At 50.0% G+C, this 19,377-nt stretch overlaps 1 protein-coding gene across 6 annotated transcripts in view; it reads right to left on the reverse strand.

Moving 5' to 3' along the window:
* Positions 1-595: 595 nt before the first annotated feature.
* Positions 596-19,377, reverse strand: part of lipeb (lipase, hormone-sensitive b) — a 51,541-nt gene continuing 32,759 nt past the window's right edge. For 3 of the 6 annotated variants that reach the window (XM_080183842.1, XM_080183840.1, XM_080183844.1), the window contains 6 exons: positions 19,006-19,150; positions 14,997-15,224; positions 12,561-12,731; positions 8,935-9,033; positions 4,553-5,001; positions 596-1,799 (listed from right to left, as the gene is read on the reverse strand). In XM_080183842.1, the coding sequence (XP_080039968.1) occupies positions 1,521-1,799; positions 4,553-5,001; positions 8,935-9,033; positions 12,561-12,731; positions 14,997-15,224; positions 19,006-19,150 (1,371 nt within the window). In that variant the 3' untranslated portion in view covers positions 596-1,520. The remainder of the gene's footprint in view (positions 1,800-4,552; positions 5,002-8,934; positions 9,034-12,560; positions 12,732-14,996; positions 15,225-19,005; positions 19,151-19,377) is intronic. The other 3 variants (XM_080183846.1, XM_080183845.1, XM_080183841.1) reach the window with 2 other exon arrangements.

The following is a 19,377-nucleotide window of genomic DNA, read 5'->3' on the forward strand; positions in this document are numbered from 1 at the left end:
TGCCGTCCCCCCCTCTCCATTACCCGTCCTCTCCTCTCCCCACTCTCCTCTGCTATCCCCCTTTCCTCTCCCTCCATTTTACCCCCTCCTCTCCCACTCACCTCCCCCCCACAACGAATCAGACCATGCAGCTACACAAAATTCAGTGAAACAGTTTTCAACCATGCTCTGCTGACCTTCCTCCAGACCCTCAGAGCCATCTGGTTTGCAACAGGTTTGTCTGTCAGATCGTACACTGGAATCTGAGTCATACCTGAGACATTGGTAATAACAGCACCAAACTTTGTTGCTCTCCTCCATGTCTGACCTTCTGTCCAGTGGCAGCTTTTGTATGTGGAGTGCAGCTCCCATCGGCCACAATTACAGATCCAGTCTCACACTCAGAGCACTCACAGAGCTCAGGGAGATGATGTAGGGTCAGGAGCTGTGACACTCACCATGCATGCTGTGGGATTGTCATTTATAAAGAGCAGAATGTCGTTTATCAGCAGGGTTAATGCGCCACGCAGTCAGCACTGGGCACCAAAGGCAATGGAGCAGGATGGGGGTAATAAATAAATACAACATCTGTCAGTAATGTAAACGACAGCAGAAATACATCAAAAATTATAATATATACACACATACAGTACAAGATTTTAACACAAGTTAGAGACAAATAGTTTCAAAGACATAGAAAAACACAAGCTTTCATGTACATTTGTACACATATACACTCTCCTATAGAGACACACACACACACATGCAGATATGCAGACACACAAACACATATACACGCACACACAGGCAGAAACATGCAGACAGACATGCACACACAGATGAAGATACAGATGCAGCACATAGACAGACACACACACACATACACAGAAAGATAGAGACAGACACACAGACGTACACACAAGCGTACAGACACACAGATAGATACAGACACACAGATAGATTGACACACACACAAAGATAGACACATACATACATACAGATAGATAGACAGACATGCATAGACACACACATTCAGACAGACAGACACACACACATACATACACATTCAGACAGATAGTCACACGTGCACAGACACACAGTCACACATATAAAGGCAGCAGTCCGAACGATTCGGATGAAGTAAATTGCACCTTCCCTACTCTGGCCGAAAGGAGGAATTGTGCTTTGGTCTCCATCAGGCTCAGGTGTCAGAATGCAGCCAGATCCTGTCCTCCTCACGGCCCCTCATGCACTGGGTTGCCTGCACTCAGTGTCGTTGTGCTGTGCTGGCTGTGTGCTCTCACTTGGCAGCGAAAGGCATTGCGGAAGGGAGGAGTGCAGGAGTGCAGTTGTGCCATTTGCCTGCCCTCAGGTGGGTACAGTCCCCGGCAGCGCAGTGATAGTGGGCAATGGGGGGTAAGCTGAGCTCAGCCCAGGGGAATCCTGTTCACAGTCCCGGCCCTTTACAGTCTGCCCACCCGCGGCTCCACCTCGCTGCAGCTCTGCACGGACACAGGCTCAGTGTGTTCCAGGCCCCCCGCTCACGTCCTGGGGCGGCTGGACCTGGGCGGCTTGCCCCCCATCCTCTCCAGTTTACGGTGCTTGCGGGTGTGGGGGGCGGGCGGGTGGCCGTGCAGGATCTCCCGGATCTTGTCCACGCAGACGCTGGAGGCCTCCCTGGTCTCCCGGGAGAGCTGGGAGAGGCTCAGGAAGCCGTGCGGCAGCTCCTCCACCACCTGCAGGCTCACCGGTTGCCCCACTGCCCGCAGCCGCTTGGCAAACATCACCGAGTCATCCAGCATGGGGTCCAGGGCACAGGCCTGAGAGGTGGGGGAGAGGGGGGCAGAGAAAGGGAGGGGAGAGGGGGGCAGAGAGAGGGAAGGGAGAGGGGGGCACAGAAAGGGAGGGGAGAGGGGGCAGAGAGAGACAGGGGAGAGGGGGCAGAGAGAGACAGGAGGGGGGCAGAGAGAGAGGGAGGGGAGAGGGGGCAGAGAGAGAGGGAGGGGAGAGGGGGCAGAGAGAGAGGGAGGGGAGAGGGGGCAGAGAGAGAGGGAGGGAGGGGAGGGGGGCAGAGAGAGAGGGAGGGGAGAGGGGGCAGAGAGGAAGGGAGGGGAGAGGGGGCAGAGAGGGAGGGGAGAGGGGGCAGAGAGGGAGGGAGGAGAGGGGATAGCAGGGAGAGGGGGTGGCAGAGAGAGGGAGGAGAGAGGGGATAGCAGGGAGAGGGGATGGCAGAGATTTGGAGGGGAGAGGGGCGGCAGAGAGAGGGAAAGGAGGGGCAGAGAGAGGGAAAAGGGGGCAGAGAGAGGGAAAAGGGGGGGGCAGAGAGAGGGAAAAGGAGGGGGCAGAGAGAGGGAAAAGGGGGCAGAGAGAAATAAAAAGAGGTGTATGAGAGAGTGACAGGGATGGAGGAGATAGGAAGGAGAGAGAGTCAGAGGTAGAGGAGAGGGCAGTGGAGGAAAGAGGTTGAGGAGAGAGAAGAGAGGATTGGAGGAGAGTGAGTATTGTTAACATCCCACCCTACACCACACCACCATCCAAACCACCCAAATCCCTTCAATTACATTAATCCTAATTCAGAGATAAAATGTGGGTCAGGACACTGGGGTGCGGTTGATTGGGGGAAATTTACATTCACTATAGCAGCAAGATCCCACACATGGTATTGTGTGAAAAGATCAGGTATTATGCTTTTGGATACTGGTTGAGGAATCAGAAGTGGTTCCCAGGAGAACACGGAGAATTCCTCTATTATTTTATGAAAAAGAAAGCAGCAAAAATCTTTTAGATCCACCCTAGAGGGGAGATGCAGCCTCCAATCAGTGCCTCAGCTGAAGATTCAGCGTTTCTCTCAGTATCGCAGTGAATTAAGACCTCATCTGTGTGTCCAGGTCTCAAAGAGCTTGGACCTGAACCCACACCAGCATGAGGGAGCACTGAACCCACTGAGCTACAGCTCAGATCCACAATGATCGTGACAGTCAATCCTGGTCAAATTTGAACCCAGCCAAGGTCACAGCCTATGAATGGGGAATCGGCACAGTGGCAAGCACTGCTGCCTCACAGCACCGAGGACCTGGGTTCAATTCCCAGCTTAGGTCACCGTGCATGTGTGGAGTTTGCACGTTCTCCCCGCATCTGCATGGGTTTCCTCCGGATGTTCCGGTTTCCTCCCACAGTCCAAAGAACTGTGGGTTAGGTGGATTGGCCATGTTCAATCACCCTGTGGTGTTGGGGGGATCAGCAGGGTAAACGCATGGGATTATAGGGATAGGGCCTGGGTGGGATCACGGTCTGTGTAGACTCGATGGGCCAAATGGCCTCTTTCAGCACTGCAAGATTCAATGAAAACACTATGATCACTCAGCAATCATCAGGGTGAGCTCTCCGGGAGTGTGCCAATGTTTACTATTGACACAAGAGGACTGCGAATATTTACAGGGTGTCCTGGGGAGAGTGTGAATATTTACAGGGTGTCCCGGGGACAGTGTGAATATTTACAGGGTGTCCTGGGGAGAGTGTGAATATTTACAGGGTGTCTCGGGGACAGTGTGAATATTTACAGGGTGTCCCGGGGAGAGTGTGAATATTTACAGGGTGTCCCGGGGAGAGTGTGAATATTTACAGGGTGTCCTGGGGAGAGTGTGAATATTTACGGGGTGTCCCGGGGACAGTGTGAGTATTTACAGGGTGTCCCGGGGAGAGTGTGAATATTTACAGGGTGTCCCGGGGAGAGTGTGAATATTTACAGAGTGTCCTGGGGACAGTGTGAATATTTACAGGGTGTCCCGGGGAGAGTGTGAATATTTACAGGGTGTCCTGGGGACAGTGTGAATATTTACAGGATATCCTGAGGTAGAAATGTATTAGTGATTTTATAGTTTTAATATTGGGACCGTTGATTAAAAAGGGATGTTTGTTCTTGAGTCTCACCATGTAAACCTTTTGGAGAAATGTTTGTAAGCTTAATTCTCACCGTGTAAATGTAATCCTATGTGTTTAGGTTTTCTTAATAAATGTTTGACGCTTAGATTTAAAATCTCCAGAAATGTTATTGGAATTTTTGACTTCTGACTGCCACACGTGTATCGCCTCATAGCAAAATACAAATTGAACACTATTATGATAGTTTGCCAAGGCTCCACACCACCTGACAGGTCATTATAGAGAGGGTGATTGAGTATTTACATCGACACACTCATTGCGACCCTGTACCCACAGCGAGATCCCTGGGGTGTGTCTGTGTTCACAGGGGTTCCTGGGGAATGTGTCGGTATTCAAGTAGGATCCCAGTGTGTGTGGCTGCATTACAAGGGGTCCCTATGGGTGTGTCAATACTCATAAAGGGGTCTCTGGGAATGTATTGTTTGTTATTCATAAGTGTGTCACAGGAAATGTGTTAGCGTTCATAATGGGGTCCCAGTGGATGTGTGGGGATTCACAATGGGGTCACTGTCAACATTTTAAATTTTTGTTGAGATTTAGTGCCCGCAGTATCTGGTTCCCAGGGTGCTGGTGGTGGGAGGGGAAAGGGGGGCTGTATGTGTAGGAGATAGAAATAGGAGTTGGCACTTACCACCAGGTGTATCGGCGGCAGCCCCCGGAGCATGTCATCTGGGGCCAGCAGTGGAGACATGAAGGGGTTTTTCACGATGGCTGTTGTCTGCAGTTTAATGTTGGCTGCTGGTGAGCCGCTGCGGAGGGGCTGGAAGCCTCCGGGGAACTCAGACAGACGTGGTTGCTGCTCTCCAGGCTGCCTTGTCCTCTCATTGGGCTGGCTCCTCTTCTTGTCTTCATCCACCTCCTCTTCATCTTCCTCCTGGTAAAAGCCTGTTCTCAGCTTGTTGCCAGCTGGGGCCTGGGCCTTACCTTCCTCCTCTAAAAGGCTGTGCCTGCTGGTGGGCGGTGTGCTCTCACCCAGTAACTGGCAGGTCCGGCTCATCACAAAGTTCTGCTCCTGGTCCGAGGAGGAGTTTGTGGAGTTGCTGCTGAGGGCAGCTTCTGAGCAGCTCTTCCGCACTGCCTCTGTCGGTGGTTGTGGGGAAGGGGTTTTATAGTTGGAGAGGGAGGTGGGGTAGGCAGAAGGAAGAACAAAACATGGCTTATCTTAATCTCGGTCTCCAAACCCATTCCCATTCCAACCACCATACCAAAGGCTTAAAGTCTACAGTGCTGGTGAATAATCCCACCGCTTGACACAGAACAGATAGATGGGACTGCATTCCTATAGCACCTTTCACCACCTTAGGACATGCTTCACATTCACCGAATACCTTCTTCATGTTAAAGTGCAGTTGTAATGAAGAGAAAAAGACAGCCAGTTTGCACACAGCGAGATACCACTAACAACAATGTGATAAAGGCTAGATAATCCATTATACAGAGACATGTTGTGGGAAATTCTCACTCTCTGCTTCTCAGAACAAACACAAGAATGCCAAACTTCAATGATCACCCGACTACCTTCAGCTGCCTCGTCAATGACCTTATCCCATCATGTTTACTGATGATTGCACAGTGCAACTCCTCAGATACTGAAGCAGTCCATCCCATTTGCCAGACTTGGGTTGACAACTGGCAAGTTACATTCAAGCCCCATAAATGCCAACCGATGATCATCTCCTACAAGAGAGGGTCTAACCATCACCCCTTGACATTCAGTGGCATTACCACTGCTGAATTTCTCACTATCAACATCCTGAGGGAGTTACCACTGATGTGTAGATGCCAGTGTTGGACTGGGGTAAGCACAGTAAGTCTCACAACACCAGGTTAAAGTCCAACAGATTTATTTGGTAGCACAAGCCACAAGCTTTCAGAAAACTGCCCCTTCATCAGGTGAGTGGGAATTGTGTTCACAAACAGGGCATATATAGACACAAACTCAATTTATAAGATAATGATTGGAATATGAGTCTTTACAGGTAATCAAGTCTTAAAGGTACAGACAATGTAAGTAGAGAGAAGGTTAAGCACAGGTTAAAGACGTGTATTGTCTCCAGCCAGTGGGATTTTGCAAGCCAAGGCAAATTGTGGGGGTTACAGAAGCTCTGCATATGAGGACGGCGTCAACCAGGATCTTGGGTTCATGTCACACTATCTGTAACCCCCACAACTTGCCTGGGCTTGCAAAATCTCACTAACTGTCCTGGCTGGAGACAATACACATCTCTTTAACCTGTGCTTAATCTTCTCTCCACTCACATTGTCTGTACCTTTAAGACTTGATTTCCTGTAAAGACTCACATTTCAACCATTATTTTGTAAATTGAGTTTGTGTCTATTTATACCATGTTTGTGAGCACAACTCTCACTCACTTGATGAAGGTGCAGTGCTCCGAAAGTTTGTGGCTTCTGCTGCCAAATAAACCTGTTGGACTTTAACCTGGTGTTGTGAGACTTCTTACTGAGGTTACCACTGATCAGAAACTGAACTGAACAAGCCAAATAAATATTGTGGCTACGAAAGAGGTCAGGTGCAGCAGGTGGTCAGGAAGGCGAATGGGATGCTGGCCTTCATAGCGAGGGGGATTGAATATAAAAGTAGGGAGGTCTTGCTGCAGCTGTATAGGGCATTGGTGAGGCCGCAGCTGGAGTACTGTGTGCAGTTTTGGGCGCCGCACCTGCGCAAGGATATTTTGGCCTTGGAGGGAGTGCAGAGGAGGTTTACTAGGCTGATACCGGAGTTGAGGGGGTTGAGCTATGAGGAGAGGCTGAATAAACTAGGCTTGTACTCGTTAGAGTTTAGAAGAATGAGGGGAGATCTCATTGAGACGTATAAGATGATGAATGGGATGGATAGGATAGAGGTGGAAAGACTCTTCCCGCTCAAAAAAGACAGTAGGACTAGGGGGCACAGCCTCAAGATAAAGGGGGGGCGGTTCAGAACGGAGTTGAGGAGGAACTTCTTCACTCAAAGGGTGGTGAATCTCTGGAATTCTCTGCCCGTTGAAGTGGTGGAGGCTGCCTCGCTAAATATTTTTAAGAAGCGGGTTGATGGGTTTTTGATAAGAGAGGGGATTAAGGGTTATGGGGAGAGGGCGGGAAAGTGGAACTGAGCCACGACAGATCAGCCATGATCTTATTGAATGGCGGGGCAGGCTCGAAGGGCCAGATGGCCTACTCCTGCTCCTATTTCTTATGTTCTTATGTTCTTAAGTCAGGAATCCTGCAGTGAGTAACTTACATCCCAACTCCCTAAAGTCTGTCCACAATCTACAATGCACACGTCAGGAGTGTGAATTGCCCAGGTAAGTGCAGCTCCAATAACACTCGAGAAGCTCGATACTTCCAAGACAAAGCTCAGTTGGCACCCGAATCATGAACAATTACTCCCTCCAACACAATGACAACAGTGTGTACCATCTACAAGTTACACTGCAGGAACTCACCAAGGCTCCTTCACTTTACAAACCCATCTAGAAAGTCAAGGGCAGCAGACACCTGGGAACACTGCCATCTGGAGGTTCCCCTCCATGTTATTCACCATCCTGACTTGGAAACCTATCAGCTGTTCCTTCACTGTCACTGGGTCAAAATCCCTGACAACCCTGTGGGTGTACCTACACTTCACAGACTGCAGCTGTTCAAGGCGCCGGGTGGCTCACACCACCTTCTCAAGGGGCAATTAGCGATGGGCAATAAGTGTCAGCTCAGTCAGCAACATCCACATCCAGTAAAACGAATAAATGTTTTTTTTAAAAACACTTCATACCCACAGAGGATTGGTTGACAAGTCAACTTTGATTGACTGGGATGTTACCATGGAGAAAACAATGGGGGTGGTACAGGCTCCCCAAGTTTCTGGCTAATTCACAAAAGGTGGAAGGCTAGGACATGTTCTTTCTGTTTGCAAGAATGGGTCACTGTGTATGAAAGTATTTCACTGCGAGCATGGATAAATGGGCCACATTATGGGCTCCAATGGTTATCTTGGCTGTTTGTGGTATTCTCTTGGTTGTGATGGATGCGGCACACATTGATACCCAGGAATCTCTTGTCAAACAATAGGTATATGTTCCAGCCTTGCACCTTTTTGTAAATTACCCAGCAGCTTGAGAGCCTATAGTTTCCTGTTGCTTTTGCCATGATTACATCTCAGCCAATCAGCATTCTTTTCCCCTGTGGGCATAAAGCGCTTTTTACAAATATTTATTCATTTTACGCTGCCGCAGAAAAGCAGCCAGCATAATCAAGGACCCCACCCACACCAGCGATTCTCTCTTGCACCTTCTTCCATTGGGGAAAAGATACAAAAGTCTAAGTTTGCGTCCCAGCCGACTCAAGAACAGCTTCTTCCCTGCTGTCATCAAGCTTTTGAACCTTGCATTAAGTTGGCTTTTCTCTACACCCTAGCTTTACTGTAACACTACATTCTGCAGCACCTCCTTATCTTCACCCCATGTACTCTATGAGTGGTTACGTATTGTATAGCGCACAAGAAACAATACTTTTCACTGTATATTAATACATGTGACAATAATCAAATCAAATCCATGTTCCTATTGTATAAATTGTTGTGACCCTTTGAAGTTTGGCATTCTTGTGTTTGTCAGCTGAGTGCAAGATTCTGCCCTTTCAACGATGTTCAAGCTCTGGGCTAACAAATGGCTAATAATTGGTTTCCGTGATGTTGGTTAAGGGCTAAGTACTCGGCAAAGGACACTGAGGAGAATGCCCTGGCATTTCCTGCAATAATGGTGGTATCTGTGCGAGTGTGCAAAGCTAGGAAGCAAGCAATGAGAGGCCAAGATGTTAAAGGACCCAAGCAGACAGGTGATATGGCACAGGATATACAGCAAGGCAAGCAAGGATGCCAAAAGAAAGTAATGAGACGCACACATCAGAAGCGACCAAAAACCAAAAGGTACCAGGCCAATGCGGGTTACTGGTTATGGTAAGGGTTACTTGCAGCAGAAGCCAATGGGTTGTGAGGCAGTTGTGAGTGATGCTTCCTACCAGAGACAAGATAGTTAGAAAGGACCGGCTTCTCGAGTCGCAGCAGATGAACCAGCAGGGCGAGCGGACGCCTGAGAAAGGCCCAGAGCTGCAATCCTACTGCAGAGACAAGACAGAGCTCAGGGTCCAGAGGTAGCAGGGAGGCAACAGGGAAGCAGGCAACATCTCACAATAAAGACAGCGCCCCCCCCCAAGACACGACTTCCCCAACCCCACTGCCTACGGAGCTGTGGTTATCACTGCACAGCAGGAGTGTGGAACAAACATCCGATCACAAACCCAGGACAGTGCGAGTGCAGAAAGTGAAACTAATTCCTGTTCTCAATCCCAGGACAGTGCGAGTCCACAAAGTGAATCTAATGCCATTCCCAAACCTGGGGCACAGTGAGTTCAGAGAGTGAAACTAACTCCTGTTCCCAAACCCGGGGCAGTGCAAGTTCAGAGAGTGAAACAAACTCCCATTCCCAATTTCCGGTAAAGTGCGAATTCAGCGAGTGAAACTCATTCCTGATCCCAATCCTGGGACAGTGCAAGTTCAGAGCGAAACTAACTCCCGTTCCCAAATCTGGGCCAGTGCAACTTCAGAGAATGAAACAAACTCCCACTCCTGATCCTGTGACAGTGCGAGTTGGGAGAGTTGAACTAACTCCTGCTCCCAAATCTGGGACAGTGTTTGTTCAGAGAGTGAAACTAACTCCTGCTCCCAAACCCGGGACAGTGTGAGTTCAGAGAGTGAAACTAACTCCCGTTCCCAATCCAGGGGCAGTGCGAGTTCGGAGTGAAACTAACGCCAATTTCCCAAACCCGGGACAGTGTGAGTTCGGAGAGTGAAACTCACTCCCATTCCCAAATCCAGGACAGTGTGAGTTCAGAGAGTGAAACTAATTCTCGTTCCCAATCCCAGGACAATGTGAGTTCAGAGAGTGAAATTAACTCCTGTCCACAATCCCGGACACTGAGAGTTCAGAGAGTGAAACTGACTCCCATTCCCAAACCCAGGACAATGCGAGTACAGGGAATGAAAATAACTCCCATTCCCAAATCCAGATAGCGTGAGTTTAGAAAGTGAAATAACTCCCATTCCCAATCCTGAGACAGTGTGAGTTCAGAGTGAAATTAACTCTGGTTCCCAAACCCAGGGCAGTGCAAGTTTAGAGAGTGAAACTGACACCCATTCCCAAACCCGGGACAGTGTGAGCTCAGAGAGGGAAACTAATTCCCATTCCAACCTAGGACAGCGAAAGTTCAGAGTGAAACTAACTCCCCTTCCAAACCTGGGACACAGTGAGTTCAGAGAGTGAAACGAATTCCTGTTCCCAAACCTAGGACAGTGTGAGTTCAGAGAGTGAAACGAACTCCCATTCCCAATGTCTGGTACAGTGCAAGTTCAGAGAGTGAGAGTGAAACTAACTCCCGATCCTAAACCCGGGACAGTATGAGTTCAGAGAGTGAAACTAACTCCTGTTCCCAAACTTGTGACAGTGCAGGTTCAGAAAGTGGAACTAATTTCCATTCCCAAACCAGGGACTGTGTGAGTTCAGAGAGTGAAACTGTCTCCCATTTCCAAACACGGGACAGTGCGAGTTCAGAGAGTGAAACTAACTCCTGTTCCCAAACACAGGACAATGTGAGTTCAGAGAGTGAAACTGTCTCCCATTTCCAAACATGGGACAGTGCGAGTTCAGAGAGTGAAACTAACTCCTGTTCCCAAACACAGGACAATGTGAGTTCAGAGAGTGAAACTAACTCCTGTTCCCAAACACAGGACAATGTGAGTTCAGAGAGTGAAACTAAATCCCTTGCCCAATTCAAGGGCCATCGAATTTTAGTGAGGCACGACTGAGCCAGTCTCCTTCCCTACCACTGCCCTCACTCCTCCCCATTCTTCATCCCTCTCCAGCCACTTCTCTCCTCCTCTTCCCTCATCCCTCTATTCCACTTTTACATTCCTCAATCCCCCTACCCTTCCCTATATGTCTTTTTCCTCTTCCTCATCCTGTTCCCCTCGTTTCTTTTCCCTCTTGTCCCTGACTTCCACCTAAGTCCCCCTCAAGTGGCAGTCATCATCCATTCTGTCCAGCATTTCTCATGGTTTCACTCTGAGATCCTGGTGCTTGTCCACCTCGGGTCTGCTACTTTAAACTGAACCCAGTTTTAATCCGTCAGAGCCCATTCTGATTCCTCACCACCCGTGACATTCCGAGGGGATATCATTTCGCTGTGCTATGTAAACACAGTTCCCGCGAGTCAGGGATCACTCCACGTTTTCTGCTCTTTTTTTAACCCTTTAACTTCCTTGCCTGGATCCTGCATGAATCTCCTCTCTGTCGGTACCCATCCTCTCGCCTCAGTAACCAGAGTTCCTGGTGTCCTGTCACATCTCTTAATACCTTCATCGGCCAAAATGGGGGATCATTTTCTTGGCACAACAATGGCACCTTGCATTTACAGAATGCCATTAAGACAGTAAATGTCCTGGGGTGCGTTGCGTGAAGTAAATTCAATGGAAGTTGACACTGATCCAGACAGGTCACTTTGTGCTGCTCCCTGCTTTGAGCCATGCCTGTTGACACAAACCCTGGCTCTTACCATCTCCTTCGCGAATACGCCTGAACCCTCTGCAACACGCTCATGGCCAACCGGCCCTTCCACACCCCCTCTTCCGCGCACGTGGCCCCTGCACCATCCCTCTTGCACACAAGGCCTCACCACTGCTTCTCTCATGGACGGGCCCATCCTGTCTACCACATCTCTTGTGTGTGGGCCCTCGTCTCACTCCTCTCGGACATTGTTCCTCCGATTCCTCTGACAAGTAGACAACTATCCAATCCTCTGCCACTTCTGACATACGCGTGCAGCCCCCATCTCCATTGCTGCTTTCGTGCACAGCCCTCCCATCACTCCACAGGACTGTAGAATCCTTACAATGCAGAAACAGGCCATTCCGACCACTGAGTCTGCACTGACTCTGCAAAAGGCCATCCTACCAGACTCACTCCCTTGGACCTGTCACCATAACCCTGATAATTGAGCAACCACCTAACCAGCACATCTTTGGTACAAAACCGGAACTCCTGGAGGAAACTCATGCAGACACGAGGAAAATGCAAACTCCACACAGACAGTGACCCAAGCTGGGAATTGAACCCAGGTCCCTGGCACTGTGAGGCAGCAGTGCCAACCATTGTGCTATAGAGTCACCCTCCTCTCACGCATCCACAGCCCCTCCCCACAAACGTTCGAACGCTGCTCTCGTGCACTCATGCAGCCCCCTCTCTGCCACTTGTCTCACGCATGTGCATGTTCCTCCTGTCTGCAGCCCCTCCTCTTCAAACTCCTTGTTAAAGAGCAGCAAGTTCCCAGCGTCCATCCAGGGTCTGTCCTGTGTTGGATCCTCTCAGCCAGCAGCGCAGAAGACGCCAGAGATGGTGAACCGGACAGAGAGGGAAGAACTGCAAGTCTGTAGGAGGTTCTAAGGTGGAGTGTGGAGTAGGAGTGGGATTGATGGGAGGTGGAGGAAGAGGAGAAGCAGTTTTCTGAGGTGGAGTGTTTGGTTACGGGGACAGGGTGATTAAATCTGACACGGGGTTTGGGGGGTGGGGGGCGTGGTGGTGCAGGTCACTCACCGGGCCTGTTGCTGTTCTTGCCACTGGTCTTGCCATTGTCCAGCAGTGAATTGAGCCAGGCAGAGGCCCCCATGCGGATGTCCCGAAGCAGCATTGCTGTGTCGTTCCGCACCAAGCTCAGTGTGTCCACCTTGTCCATGTTCGAAGAGGCAGTTGACATAGGCTCTGTACCTGCAACACACAAATAACCAGAGTCAGGCTGGAAGGGAGGCGGGTACGCAGCACAGGCTTCCCAGTTCAGTATCAGGGGTGAGGGCACAGTAACACCCGAGCAGTCCATTACTGGGAGAGAGTAAAAGAGGCCCAAGAGAGGCCAACTTGAAGGTTAGAAGAGGGTTAGTTGGCAATAGCAGGAACGGAGCAGTATTGAGAAGGGGAAGGGGAGGGAAGGAGGGAGAGAGAGAGAGGGCGAGAGAGAGACAGAGAAAGCGAGAGTGAGCGAGAGAGAGAAAGAGAGAGAGAGGAGTCCAGTATCAGGGACAAGGAGAAAGGGAGATTAGGGCCAGGTACCAGGGTAAAGGGAGAGAGAAAGAGAAACAACAGGGCCCAATATAGGGAGCAGGGAGAGAAAGGGGCTCGATAACTGGGGATGGAGGGGGACAAAAAGGGGCTTGGGATCTGAGGGTGAGGGGGCAGAAAGAGGCTCAGGATCTGAGGATGAGGGTGACAGAAAGGGGCTCAGGATCTGAGGATGAGGGTGACAGAAAAGGGCTTAGGATCTGGGGAGAAGCAAGGGAAGAGAGAGTCCTGTTAACGGGGGAGAGGCAAGAGGATGGGCTACCATTTCTGTAGTCGAGGTGGGGTTGGAGGAATCATAGAATCCTTACAGTGCAGAAGAGGCTATTTAGCTCATCAAGTCTGCACTGACCCTCTGACAGAGTATCTTACCCAGGTCCTATCCCCATAACCCTGCCAAAACCCCTCTACCTATAAATCCAAAGAACAATCTAGCATGGCCAATCAACCCAATCTACACATCTTGGTATACCAAGAAGCAATATAACAGGGTCAATTCACTTAACCTTCTCATCTTTGGACTGTGGGGGGGGAACCGGAGCATCAGGAGGAAACACATGCAGACACAAGGAGGACATACAAACTCCACACAGACAGACAGTCATCCAAGGCCGGAATTGAACCCAGGTTGATGGCGTTGAGAGGCAGCAGTGCCAACTGCTATATCACTATACAGCTCTTAAGTGGGCAGTGTATCCGGGCAGGATACAGGACGAAGGATAGCAGGACACACGCAAGGGGGAATAACAGCCTTCTTACAGTTGATCCCCCACCACCCCCACAGTTTTAATTTCCCAATTTGGAGTTTGCCCCTCTTTATCCAATGAGATGGTTCTGTCCTTATTAGGACCTGGGACATCTCTCCTGCTGTCAGCTTTCCTGGAGAATCCTTTCTTGTTCCATATAAGTGAAAGACCTCACTGCAGCCCCCTCGGTACTGACCCTCTGACAGTGCTGCACTCCCTCAGTACTGACCCGCTGACAGTGCAACACTCCCTCAGCACTGACCCTGACAATGCAGCACTCCCTCAGCACTGACCCTCTGACAGTGTGCCACTCCCTCAGCACTGACCCTCTGACAGTGCAGCACTCCCTCAGTACTGACCCTCTGACAATGTGCCACTCCCTCAGTACTGACCCTCTGACAGTGCGGCACTCCCTCAGCACTGACCCTCTGACAGTGCAGCACTCCCTCAGCACTGACCCTCTGACAGTGCGGCACTCCCTCAGTACTGACCCTTTGACAGTGCGGCACTCCCTCAGCACTGACCCTCTGACAGTGTGCCACTCCCTCAGTACTGACCCTCTGACAGTGCGGCACTCCCTCAGTACTGACCCTTTGACAGTGCGGCACTCCCTCAGTACTGACCCTCTGACAGAGCGGCACTCCCTCAGCACTGACCCTCTGACAGAGCGGCACTCCCTCAGTACTAACCCGCTGACAGTGCAGCACTCCCTCAGCACTGACCCTCTGACAGTGCAGCACTCCCTCGGCACTGACCCTCTGACAGTGCAGCACTCCCTCAGTACTGACCCTCTGACAGTGCAGCACTCCCTCAGTACTGACCCTCTGACAGTGCAGCACTCCCTCAGTACGGACCCTCCGACAGTGCAGCACTCCCTCAGCACTGACCCTCTGACAGTGCAGCACTCCCTCAGTACTGACCCTCTGACAGTGCAGCACTCCCTCAGTACTGATCCTCTGACAGTGCAGCACTCCCTCAGTGTTGGTTTACTGCTGCCATGGAGTAATCTGCCACTATTATAATCGGCAAAACATGCTGAGTTGTTGAAGGTGCTGTATGTTTGCTATCCATTTCGAAGTGGATGCTCTGTAACTGTCGGCAGCCCACCTCTCACACCACGTCAGCCATTCAGTCGGTCAGCCTCAGGTTGGTGTTGAGCCAGCGTTATTCTTACCTGCATATGCACCCAGGCACTTGGACAGGACACTGAGAGGTAGCAGCGGGTCGATGAAGGTGAGTAAACGGGAGGGTGAGGCGCTGGCTTGGAGCAGGGTGGCAGGATAGGCTGCCATGATCCCATCGGGCAGCCGAATGCCATAGGAGGCCGCCCGCATGGTCACGGTGATGCAGAGGTTCCCTCCGGCACTGTCCCCGGCCATGCAGATTCGTTCTCCAGTCGAACCTGGACAGGGAGCAGAGAAAACACCAGTGAGAACGCACACCGAACAGTCGATGGCATCGTCCCGTACATTTAACAAACTCCTCAGCACAGCAGAGACACAGCTGCTCGGCCCAGCTCCCAATGTACCCGCATGCTCACTACACCCACTATAAAACAAAGAGGAGAGGGGCCAGGAGGAAACAACATGAGGGGAGGAGGTGGCAGAGGGAGAGGACGGGGCGGCGAAGGGAGAGGTGAAGGGATGGGGAAGCAGGGTCAGGGGTAAGTGTAAGGAGAGTAAGAGAAAGAGAGAGAGAAAGAGAGGGAGAGAGAGAGGGAGAGAGAGAGGGAGAGAGAGAGGGAGAGAGAGAGGGAGAGAGAGAGGGAGAGAGAGAGGGAGAGAGGAAAGAGAACAAGAAGAGGGCAAAAGAGAGGAAGAGAGAGAGAGGGAGAGAGAGGAAGAGAGAGGAAGAGAGAGAAAAGAGAAACAGGGAGAGAGAGGTAAAAGACAAAGAGAGGAAAGAGAGGGAGATAAGAAGAGAGAGAGCAAAGCGAAAAAGGGAATGAAAGAGAGGGAAAGATAAAAATGGAGAGAGAGAGAGAAAGAAAGATAGAGAAAAATTGAGAAAGAGAAAAAGCAAGAAAGAAAGTCGGGGGGGGGGGAGAGTGAAAAAGAAAGAGAGAAAAAGTATGAAAGTAAAAAGGAAACCATATGGAAAGACAGGCAAAGGGAGCATTGACTGATCCAGCAACTCAGCGAATTCATCTTCTGGTAGAGTTGTTCCATTCATCCCATTCTCCTCACTCTTTCCCCACAGTCCTCTGGTTTTCGTTTGCAGCAGGGCGTCACAGTGGTTAGCACTGCTGCCTCACAATGGCACGGACCCAGGTTTGATTCCCAGCTTGGGCCACTGTGTGGAATCTGCATGTTCTCCCTGTATGTGCGTGGGTTTTCTCTGGATACTCTAGTTTCCTCCCACAGTCCAAAAAACATGCTGGTTAGGTATATTGGTTATGCTAAATTCTCCCTCAGTGTGCCCAAACAGGCACCGGAGTGTGGTGACTAGGGGATTTTCACAGTAACTTCATTGCAGTGTTAACGTAAGCTAACTTCTGACACTAATAAGTAAACTTTAAACTTTTTAAAGTATTTATCCTAAGCTTTTAGGTAGTGCCTTCCAGATCACAACAACTCGCTGTGTGTTTAAAAAATCTCCTGCTCCAGTTCTTTTCCCGATTCTCTTCAATCTGTGCCCCCTCTGATTACCCACCCTCCTGACACTGGAAACACTTCCTCCTCATTCACTCTATCTAAAACCATGGTGAATTTCAACGCCTCAATTAAATCTCCCCCCTGAGCCTTCCCTGCTCCAACAAGAACATTCCCAGCTTTTCCACCATAACTGAAGCCCCCTATTCTGGTAAGTCTCTCCAGCACTCTCCGCAACACCTTCACATTCCTTCCTCAAATGCCGAGGCCGAATAGACCACACATTGCAGCTAAGGGCTAAAGATGGATTTTGCCTTTTCTTATGTCCGCATTATGGCCCTGGAGGGAGTGCAGAGGAGGTTCACTAGGCTGATACCGGAGATGAGGGGGTTGGCCTATGAAGAGAGACTAAATAAACTGGGTCTGTACTCGTTGGAGTTTAGAAGGCTGAGGGGGGATCTTACAGAGACATATAAGATAATGAAGGGGATGGATAGGGTAGAGGTGGAGAGATTCTTCCCGCTTAGAAAGGCTAGCAGAACTAGAGGACACAGCCTCAAGATGAGGGGGGGACTGTTTAGATCAGAGTTGAGGAGGAACTTCTTCACTCAAAGGGTGGTGAATCTCTGGAATTCTCTGCCCGTTGAAGTGGTGGAGGCTACCTCACTAAATATATTTAAGTCACGGGTAGATAGGTTTCTGATAGACAGGGGAATTAAGGGTTATGGGGAGAAATTGGGAAAGTGGAACTGATCCACTTCAGATCAGCCATGATCTTATTGAATGGCGGGGCAGGCTCGAAGGGCTAGATGGCCTACTCCTGCTCCTATTTCTTATGTTCTTATGTTTAACAAAGCCAAGAATCACGCATGCTATTCTTTTTAAAGAAACACTTCTCATCTTGTCCTGCCGCCTTCACACATTTATGGAAACACATTGTTAAGCCTCTCTTTCTCCATCCTCTTTAACATTCTACCATTTACATTATATTCCCTGTCATAATTCCACAAACTTCACCAAATTTTATCTGCTGATCAATTGGCCCAGTCCATCATTGTCTTCCTCAAGTCTAGAAATCCCAAGCAACAAAGATAACATGAAATGTAGAGAGAGCTTTACTCTGTATCTAACTCCATGCTGTTCCTGTCCTGGGAGTGTTTGATAGGCGACAGTGTAGAAGGAGCTTTACTCTGTATCTAACCCCGTGCTGTACCTGTCCTGGGAGTGTTTGATAGGCGACAGCGTAGAAGGAGCTTTACTCCGTATCTAACCCTGTGCTGTACCTGCCCTGGGAGTGTTTGTTGGGGACAGTATAGAGGAAGCTTTACTCTATATCTAATCCCATGCTGTACCTGTCCTGGGAGTGTTTGATGGGGACAGTGTAGAGGGAGCTTTATTCTGTATCTAACCCCATGCTGAACATAGAACATAGAACACTACAGCACAAACAGGCCCTTCAGCCCACAAGTTGCGCCGATCATATCCATACCTACCAGGCCATAGAACTATCTAGAACTCTCAACCCCATTAAATCCCATGCATTCATCCAGAAGTCTTTTAAAAGACCCCAGCGAGTTCGCCTCTACCACCATTGACAGCAGCCGATTCCACTCACTCACCACCCTCTGAGTGAAAAACTGTCCCCGACAACCCCTCTGTACCTGCTCCCCAGCACCATAAACCTGTGTCCTCTCGTAGCGACCATTTCAGCCCTGGGAAATAGCCTCCGAGAATCCACCCTGTCTATACCTCTCAACATTTTATAAACCTCTATCAGGTCGCCTCTCAACCTTCGTCTCTCAAGGGAGAAGAGACCTAGCTCCCTCAACCTATCTTCATAAGGCATGCCTCCCAATCCAGGCAACATCCTTGTAAATCTCCTCTGCACCCTCTCAATAGCTGCCACATCCTTCCTAGTGAGGCGACAGAACTGCGCACAGTACTCCAAGTGGGGTCTGACAAGGGTCTTATAAAGTTGCAGCATTACCTCTCGACTACTAAACTCAATCCCTCGATTAATGAAGGCTAGCACACCATACGCCTTCTTGACCACATCCTCCACCTGCGAGGCCAATTTAAACCCTGATGACAGGGATTGTGTAGGGAGAGTACAGAAGCCTCCCCTTCATCACTGCACTTTGTCCAACCGATCACAGCCTGTTAACCGTGAAACTGATCATAGAATTAAAGAACCCCTACAGTGCAGAAGGAGGCCATTCGGCCCATCAGGTCTGCACCGACCCACCTTTTTATCTTACCCAAGCCCTATCCCCGTAACCCCACGTATTTACCCTGGTAATCCCCAACCCGACACATCCTGGGATGCTGAGGGGCAATTTAGCATGGACAATCCACCCAACCTACACATTTTTGGACTATGGGAGGAAATCGGAGCACCTGGAAGAAACCCATACAGGCACGGGGAGAACATGCAGATTCCACACAGCCTGTACGCGAGGCTGGAGTTGAAATTGGGTCACTGGTGCTGTGAAGGAGCAGTGCTAACTACTGCGCCACCATGCTGCCCTGACTGACTCCACCCTGCAGCCTTTCTCCAAGGCTTCCACATCTCCGAGCGACAGGCATGCATACCCAAGAGGTGGCAGTTCTTCACTGCCCAGCAATAGGCAAAGAAGCACTCCTCGAGAGCCCTTGGGAAGGGAGCCTCAGGGGCCAACGAATAGTCGATGGAAAGGATCGGCGAGTCCAGTTCGTGGGCCCAGCTCTTGAGGTAAGCCTAAACAACACAAACAGAGAATCAGAGTTGGGCAGGCAACAGGAAATGCAGCACTGACAGGAAGATTTCACCATCACTGTGGGTCCCAACACAGAGGGGATGGGGAAAGGGGAGGTCAAGAGTCGATAAGGAAAACCTCAATCTCTGAACAGTGAACAGCAGACGTTAGACAAATACAAAACAAGTATAAAAACTTAAAATATAAAAGTATCAGATCTTTTATGTGT

This window comes from Carcharhinus amblyrhynchos, unplaced genomic scaffold (assembly GCF_965287045.1).
Source record: "Carcharhinus amblyrhynchos unplaced genomic scaffold, sCarAmb.v2.hapA scaffold_443, whole genome shotgun sequence".
NCBI lineage: Eukaryota > Metazoa > Chordata > Chondrichthyes > Carcharhiniformes > Carcharhinidae > Carcharhinus > Carcharhinus amblyrhynchos.